Source organism: Elgaria multicarinata, chromosome 9 (assembly GCF_023053635.1).
Source record: "Elgaria multicarinata webbii isolate HBS135686 ecotype San Diego chromosome 9, rElgMul1.1.pri, whole genome shotgun sequence".
NCBI lineage: Eukaryota > Metazoa > Chordata > Lepidosauria > Squamata > Anguidae > Elgaria > Elgaria multicarinata.
Genome location: NC_086179.1, coordinates 34,563,091 through 34,571,938, shown reverse-complemented (window position 1 = coordinate 34,571,938; position 8,848 = coordinate 34,563,091). Strand labels below are relative to the sequence as shown.

The 8,848-nt window shown below is 48.8% G+C and overlaps 2 protein-coding genes across 2 annotated transcripts in view; both read right to left on the bottom strand.

Annotated features, from left to right (window-relative positions):
* Positions 1-8,848, bottom strand: part of EIF3L (eukaryotic translation initiation factor 3 subunit L) — a 128,164-nt gene that overhangs the window by 105,194 nt on the left and 14,122 nt on the right. The gene's annotated exons all lie outside the window — the stretch shown is intronic.
* Positions 3,259-5,580, bottom strand: LOC134403383 (histone H1.0). Its single transcript, XM_063133503.1, has one exon. It carries the CDS (start codon positions 5,110-5,112, stop codon positions 4,534-4,536), a length of 579 nt encoding a protein of 192 aa, XP_062989573.1. The 5' UTR covers positions 5,113-5,580; the 3' UTR covers positions 3,259-4,533.

Here is an 8,848-nt window from a genome sequence, read left to right as displayed (position 1 = left end):
TGCTATTTGTATGCATGCAGCACTTGTTGAAAGCCCCTCTTCATCACAACAGTTAAAGCTGCAGCTTTAGCTGTTGTTATGAAGAGGGAATTTCACCAGGTGCTGCATGCATACAAATGTCACCTGCTGAAAGTCCCCTTTTCTATGCAACTCTTAAAGATACAGGCACCCTGTTCTCCTTTTCATACGGTCACCCTACCATCAGTGAGTCTGTCTTTTCATTGCCATTGTCACCAGTCACTCTTGCTCCTCATCTTCTTTCTCATCGTTGCTACGGCTTGCTTGCTTGACAGGCAGAGAACCAACGAACAAGGATGCAGCAGCAGCCACTGTTCCTCTCCACCACCACTACTGCCTTTGACCAGCATGAGAGGCAGGTGAACAAGGAGGTTGCATTGGTGAAGAGCTGGACTAACTCCAGGGAGCTCTTGTTAGTGGGGGCCCTGCTGGGGTGTGGGCCCTCAGCAAGGTCCCAACCAAGCCTGCCCTTGACACCAGCCCTGTCACTAGGAGTTAGGGCCTGTAGTGTGGTGGCTCCCCCCCCCCCCATGGAATGCCCTTCCAACTCTTGTCGTCCAGATCAGCTCCCTGTGAGTAGCCACGCGTGTCAACAAAAGATACACTCCAGTGGTGGTTTGAAAGAAACTTTACTTTAGGAATAAGCCACTTTCCATCCTAGGGTAGGATGGCTGAGTTCAGCCATGTGGTCAGCAACCCATGAGGCAGGGAACAACAAGACGGAAGTAAAGGGAGGAGACAGGAAAGGGAAGAACAAACATCCCAGCAACCCCCTCCCACCTTGTTCAGGTACACATTAACCCTTTAGCTCCAGGTTCAGTGACCTGTAGCCCAAGTTCTGCTAACACCGAGATCAGGCTGAACCTACATTAATTTGTTTTTGTGTGTGTGTGTTTTGCCATTTTTCTTTTCAGGCTTAGCATGCCTGGTGAGTAAATTTCAGCCCCTGTTTTATTTGACCTGTTTGCTTTTACTGTAACTTTTTGCATTCTGTTTTAATTTATCCTACGGTGCTCCAATATCTCTCAATGTGAAGGGTCCTTATACATTTTTTAATAATAATTTTAAAAATTGGTCAAACATCCTGAACAGGTCTTTTGACCTGCTTTCCTTTTGTTAGGGAGTTTGCAGGTTCTATGTCCAGTGTGGATGCTTTTTGGCTAGTTAGGAAATAGCTGGAAAGTCCTGAAAGGGGCCGTGCTTCCCTCCCCCCACCTAAGGGTGATGCAATCTAGGTCTCTGGAAAAGCAGAGAAGCTGATGTTTTTGAGGGAGAGTCAAGGAAATGGGGTGCAGTGGTGGGAGTAAACTTTATGGAGGGCTGGGGCTCTCTCTGGATATCTGATGGGGGACAGAGATCTGGTTGGCTGTTGGAGTGTATAACCCAGCCTTCCCCTTGGCCATGCAGGCTGGGGGGTGATGGGGATTGTAGTCCCTCCCATCTGATGAGCACCAGGTTGGAGAAGGCTGGTTTAAGCTGTTCCTCTGCCTGTGCTCAGTCAGTATGTTTGTAAATAAGCTCAGATATTACCAAACACCATAAACCGCCAATGACCACCTTCCAAAGGAAGCCCTGCAGCCCTGGAATCCTTTATTTCTCAAAGCGGGACAAGTGATACAGTCTTGAAGCTTCATTGAAGGAAGGAAGAGAGGTGTCACCACGCACATGCAGGGGTTCTGGGAGGGAGTTCCCAAGCATATAGGAGCCTTTTGTGCATGCAAGAGATCTTCAGACCACTGAGGATGGTGGGAGTGGAAGAGTAACGTTCACAGCCAGGAATATATAGAGACAGAAGAGTGGAGAGATCAAATGTGTGGGGAGGCCGTGTAAGGCCTTGAAGGTAAGGACAAGACGTTTGTATTTGATTCAGGACCAGGAGTCAGATTATGCAATCCTATGCATGTTTAAGACGGGGGGGGGGGGGGGGCGACGACTAGAACCCAGATCTTCTGACTCCCAGTCCGACACTTTAGCCACTACACCACACTGACTCTCAGCAGAGAAAACCATCTAATTGCACTGTGCAGTGCTGTGTGGGATCACTTGTGTTGGATGTGCAGCATGACACAAACACACATCAGCATCCAATAAATTCCATAGGTTGGGTGCCGCATGCGATCCCACACTAGAACTGTGTGTGTGGCCCTTACTGTGAGATGCAGGGAGCCCATTTGGGTGGCACCTTGTCGCACATGTGGATCCCAGTGTAGTGAGTTCATGATCCATGCACAAAGCCTGCTTCCGCCTGTAAACTTGACACATGGGTTTCATTGAATTTTGCTTCTGCATAAGGACACATCTACATGGGTATATTTGGGGATCCGATGCACTTGTTTCACCAATCCACGCCACCCACTGCATTCCATGTATGCCAAATGTTTTACCCAAGCCGCCCCTACCCTATCCCATTCAAATAGTAATTGCAGACCGGCACAAGGCTTGCAGTCTGCTTAGTACATCTCAGTGTTACTATGCAAGAACAGGGTGCCTGCTTTTGCTCCCCTCCAATTCTCACAGAGTACTGAAGTGACAAACCATAAGCAAGAGCACCCACCCACGCTACAAGCATTGTTTTTAGGGCCAATGTGTTTTGCACAGCAGGTGAAGGATCTGCCATGTGTATTCTAGTATGAAGCGGAGCTTTAAACACACAATGGTCACACCCCAAGGAGTAGACAGTTGAGGGTTCCAGGTGCATGTCCGCCATGTGTTCATAAATACACATTGACCCTCTACAATGCTTACCGCTGCAGACACTGGCGTATACACTGCCCATGTGCTTCCAACAGAAAGAGTGACTTGGATTATAGGAGCGTGGTCTCAGGCAAGGCACCAAGCAGCAAATGATTTGTTGGCTTTTTCCCTACACAGCTGTTTGACACTGCCTCCCCCCCCCCCCCTTGTAAAGTGAGATCATGCCTTGCTAGGCTGCCATCTGGTGGCTAATCATATTGATCTTTTTCCTTAGAGAAAACTTCCCTTCTCCGAACTGTCAGATATTCAAATCCCGCACAATTTCCCCAGGAGGGCTTCTGTATAGTTTAGGTGCAGACAAAAGTTTTTGTTTCTTTTCGTTACTCTTCTACTGGTCTTCCCTCCCATTCAGCTTTACAGATTTGAACAGGAATCGTGCTCCTATCAAATTCTAAGTGCAGCTCAGCTTGCAATTTTGAAATGTTTAGTTGTCTTATAAAAGCTATATTTCCAAAGACCGTAAAATGAAGGAAACCTAAGCCAGAGTACGTTGTTTCAATTTTATTTTAAACCCTAAAATTACAAAGACAGCTAAATCCTTCTTGCACAAAATGACACATACAAAATAAAATGGACAATCAGGTATCAATCCTATGAGAATTTTACTTTGTTTAAACAACAAGCATACTTAATTTTATATATATATATATATATAACTGGAGGACTGAAAAATTATTCTTTCCATTCCCCATGGGAAAAAAGCACCCCAAACCTAAGCAATCATAATGCACAGCTTCATAAAGCTACCTCAGTAGGTTCAATATTGGCTACATGTCCATCACCCCTCTACATTCATTCACCCTCCCTCGCTGGTTCAAGACCCACAATTGAAAAAGTAAAGATTGCTTTGGAAGGGGGAATGTAAGCTGTGGATTAGGAGGCAGGCACTGTAGGGTTGGGAAGTATTTGGACGGTAAATAAAGGACAGTTTTCATTTATACCTTCCCTTGAAGTTGCCAGAACCAAGATAGTGGTCAGACTCCAAGAAAAAACACCCACTCGCCTATTCCTAAATTTCTTTGGAAGAGAAATTAAAATCTTCACTCTCTCCACATCAGTGCAGTCAATCTGTACATATTTTAAACAGGGGATTCCAAATATTGGCAGAATTTTTCATTGATCCCATTTAAATCCCTCTCCCCGCAAATAACAGCACACAGTTCTTTGAAAGAACGAAGTCAGTGGAAAGCTGATCAGTCTCCTATCCAGCCCTCACCAGGGCTAAAACACAAAATCCTACTTGCATTTAGCTACAGCAGAATCATAACCATCCTTGAAAAAATCTGAAGTCATTTTTTTCTTTTTTAAAAAGCAAGTTACAGGACTCCGTTGCAGGTAGCTGACAGCTTCCACTATGGTTATGTTTCTCAAACCCAGCGTTTTAGGGGCCTCTGCTAAGGAAGGTCTTTATTTTTCCTAAAATCTTCTCCAAGCAAGTAGGAATATTCAGAATACCCCTATCAGACTTTCTTCCCTCATGCTTAAAAGACAAACAAGTATTGCATACCTTTAAGAGGGAGGAAAGATGAGCACATAAAAATATCTTTAAAATTACAATCAGGGGAGGGGGGAATCCAAAACAAAAAATTGAGCTTTCCGTATTGATGGATGTTTTAAGTAATTGGTTTAAACTACTATAGGGGGAAATAGTTCAGTCTTTTATAAAGCTGCAATAGAAAGGAGTAGAGAATAAAGGAGAAATCTATTTACAGAGTAGAAGTCAGGAAGAATGTCCAAGAAAGAAGGTCCAAAGCTTGCACTTTACTTTTTCTTGGCCGACTTCCTTGCACTGGACTTTGCTTTGGGTTTTGATGCTTTTGCCTTTTTAGGCTTTGACGCCTTCACTGGCTTAGCCTTGACAGTCTTTGGCTTCTTGGCTTTCTTGGGAGCAGGTGCGGGCTTCTTTTTGGCTTTCTTCGCTGCAGGCTTGGGCTTCTTGGCTGGCGACTTGGCAGCAGCCTTCTTGGGCTTAGCTGCTTTCTTGGGTGTTGTAGCCTTCTTGACTTCCTTCTTGGCCTTCTTGACCGGAGCTTTCTTGGGTTCGTCCCCTTTGGCCAGGCGGAAGGAGCCTGAGGCACCGACCCCTTTCGTCTGCTTGAGGACACCTGTAGTCACCAACCTCTTGATGGCCAACTTGATTTGGGAGTCCGCATTCTCGCCCACCTTGTAGTGACTCTTGATGTACTTCTGGATCGACTGACGAGAGGAACCGGCCCGGCTCTTTTCGGCCTGGATGGCGGCCACAATCATGTCAGAGTACTTGGGGTGGTCCGTCGACTTCTTGACCGCCTTGGCCCGCTTGGGCTTGGCAGCAGGCGCCGTGGCAGAGTTCTCAGTCATTGCGCCTTGCAATTTCCTTTCAGGAAGAGCGGCTTGTTGTCTAAGCCACCTGGCTTCTGGGCTACTCTTAAAAGTCTTTCTTTAGGCACAAGAGGCTCGTTCCCAATAGGATCACGTTGAGAAGATGTAGCAAACTTTCCCCCACAGTGGTCCTTGCAGATTTTGGGTTTTTTTCAACTGCACGAGCAGGGTGTCGCCCCCTTCAGGTCTCTTCCAGGCAGCTGCTGGTGGCAGGGTGCGCCCAGGGCCGTCTTCCCAGGGAATGCCCCTCTGAGACTTAAGGAGCTCTGGCCAAGGCCTGCCTGCCTGCCAGCTTCCTTCTCGGGGCGAGCGCCTCCTGGAGCGGCTGGGTGCTGAGAGCCCAGCCCCTGCTCGCAGCCCCCTTGCCTTCTCTCTGGGACTCAATTCCCCACCGCCTCTGCCAGCCTCAGCTGCGCTCCTGCCTCTGCCTCTTGCTCGGTGTCTGGCTCTCTAGGCAGCATCCGGCGCATCCGGGTATTTAGCGCTCAGGCGCGGACCGCGGTGAGGACAGGGCTGCTGGCTGCCTGTTCAGGCCCCGAATGGCGCCGCGCCGCCGACATCTGTGTTTCTTCCGCCGCCTAAAGCGGCCTTTTCCCGCTTCTCCCGGCGGCTCCTGGGCCCCGCACCGCCGCCGCCGGCTGCTCCGGTCCTTCAGCTCTTGGGCCCCGCGGCCGGCTCCCCCTGTCGCCGTCCCCCGCCTCTTCAGGGCGCCCCAAACGGCGCTGGGTGCGAGTGGGGCGCAGCGACATTCCCCCTTTGCTCCCCCATAGCGAAGCAGCCGAGGGGAGCTCGGGCGGGGGGAAAGGCGAGGAACAAGGGGCACCCCTAGGCCGCCGAGGGACCCCCACCCCAGCCCTCTGGGCGCCCCAAGGGCCGCGCAAGGGGCCCAGGAGCAGACCCCAACTAACACAGCGAGCCCCGAGCCAGGCTCAGCTCAGCTCAGACCTGCCCGGGAAGGGGGGGAGGAGTAGCTCCCCCAAGGGTGGGGGGTCCCTGGGGGGGACCCCCGCCCCCCATCCAGTGCCCCCCCTCCTCCAGCCGCCCCCTCCTCCAAGCCCCAGGGCTGCAAAAACTTTCCTTTTTGTTAGATGGGAAGTTTGCAGTCATCCCCTCCCCCAAGGAGCACCTGGCAGCCCCCTGCTAGGGGTTGGGGGGAGGACGGGACAGGGCTGGGGGACCCAGCTTCGCCTTGCCTGAACTAAGGGGAGAAAAGCGACTGAAGGGGGAGCTTGCTACACTCACCCCCCGTCCCCCCAAAAAAGTCGTTCACTGGCCGTAGTAGCTTCTAAATAGCAAGTATGTCTATATAAGCAGAAGAAGGGATTGGGGAGGGGGGACGCGACACTCCCCTATCTTTTTCATCCTGGTGAAATTTCATTCCCAGATACCCCTTATTTCCCGCCCCGGGCTGCACCTGTCCCCCCTCAATAGTTTTGTACCCCACCAAAGTGCTATAGAGATTTACATAGGCTGTTTTGTTCCTGCTTAGCTTTTTCAAGGTGGAGTCGATCCTATGGCTTAAAAACAGTTTCTCAACCTAAATCGCAGGGGAGGGAAGTCGGGGTACGTGACGAGTGGGGCGAAGAGCATTTTCACGAAATGTATTCACAGTAATTTCCCAGTCCTGGGGGAGTGCTTAACTGTTGTTAGGCGATTAAATGTACGTGCCATCGCCATCTTGCTGGAAGAACTGAGGTTGTTTTCCCCCCAATCTCTCATATGTGTGTGTGTGTTCCCCCCCCCTTAATAAAGATATTAATTTTAAAAAAGCGTTGTGCCAACATTAAAGATGCGGAGCTGCAAGCCCACGGCTTGCGATACCGAAGAACCCAGGGCAAGGAAAGTAAAAACACCTCTGGAACACTTAAAAATAAAAACCAAGCTGGCATCCTAGCAACACGGAGGACACCAGCAACAAAAATATACATCTAGGCACTTTGGCACCTCTGTCTCCCCCCCCACTCCCCGCACATCCCATAGCTCAGCTAAAGAATTTTAAACGTGTAATAAGTATTTGGGATGATTGTTATTATTAAAAAAAGAAGAAGCTGCAGTTCTATGACTGTAGAATGTGAATAATTAAACGTCACTATATCTTTGAAATCTCCGTGTCTTTTCGTATGTCTTCTTCCGTAGGTTCCTTCCTCAAAAAAAAAACAACAGTCGGACAGGTGTTTATCGAACTCGAGTAAGTGAAGACGCTAATTTGAATATAAAGGGAGTGGGGGTGGTAGGAACCTACACTGCGATAGACAGCTGCAGGCGCGGTGTTAACTCACCACTGGCACAAGAAGTTATTCAGGGAGTTCCAAAGTGAAATGACCGTGGAGGAGGAGACGAGGGAGCGGAGCGGGAGTGTATGCGTGTGTGGAAGTGATCGGGCCCCATCTACCTACTTTTTGACTCCAAACTGTAGATGAAGTTTTGGGCAAATGGTTTGTTCATTTTGCTAAGAGATCAGGTTCCAGGCTCAGTCGCTTTCCTCCACCCTTTGTCACTCTCCCTGGTGTATAAAAAAATATTTAAAAAGCTATTTAAGTTTTGTATTTACGCCGCTATTAAGTGGAATATTTAAACAAAAAAGCAAACAAATGTGATGGGGAGGAGATAACGTGTTCTTGTTAAACTTTTTTTTAATCCTCCCCCGCCCCCGATTTGCTCTACCAAGAAAACGTAGAAGAAACGTTGTAACAGGAGTGAGGATTAGGCTAGCGAATTAAGTGTAAGTTTCCATTTCCCCACACCCCAATATTTTAAAGGTGTGGGGGGGGGGAGAGAGATTTGTTGGTGGAGCCAGAAAATTATTTATGGAGAAAATATAAAGTGTAAACAGTGCGGTGCATACAAAATCGTAATAAATATTTTTCGGGAAGTTAAAAGAGCGTTTTAAGTGAAATCATGGAAGATCTAAAGTGGGGCGCGGCTTGAGAAAAGTGGGATCCTGAAAGTCGATTTCTAGTACGGGGCGTGCAAGTATTTCGCGAAGAGTTGAGGAAGATCGTCACGCGGGCCATCGATAAAGCAGCCCGGCGCACAGTAGCCCATTGACAACCCTCTGTTGACAGTAGTCACAGCCGCTTTGAAGAGCCTCTCATCGGTCAGCTGATTAGTTCTTAAAGAGAGGGGGGGACAGTTCAAAGCGAACTGGCTTTCGTCGCCAAGAGCCACCGTAGGATGCCTGAGCAGGGGCTTGTGGGAAATGTAGTCAGCGAATTGATGGATGCCCAAAGCACCAGCAACAAAGCTAGATTTCTAAACAAATACGAACGCGACTAAAACATTCACCATTGATGCACAGCGCTTCCTTGCCTTGGGCAAGGATTACGCACACGCCTTTGGAGATGTCGATTTCGTCAACAGTAGGCAAGATCTCGCTTCCTTTGCCGTACCGATCGAACCCACGAATTGGTTTTCTTTTAAGACTTCTGGTGGTACGTGCGGTATATTTACTTCCTGTTTGTGGTCTGCCACAGCACTTGTGGTTTCCACCTCAGGTTCGCCTTTGAAAAACACCAACGAGTGCGCTAGGAAAGGAATGCACTGTGGTGATAGAAATAAAGAGACGGGGTGGGTTTTTAAAGGCCGGTTTAGATTATATAGGGCGCAATCCTATGCATGTTTAGGCAGGAAAAAAGTCCTGCAAAACAAGTCCCAGCATTCCCCAGCCAGCGCCCTTAGAGCACAGCCCTCTGCATGCTACTCAGAAGTCCCATTG

Excerpts from the sequence above, each read along its gene's own strand:
- LOC134403383 (XM_063133503.1), bottom strand. The coding sequence starts at position 5,112 with ATGACTGAGAACTCTGCCACGGCGCCTGCTGCCAAGCCCAAGCGGGCC.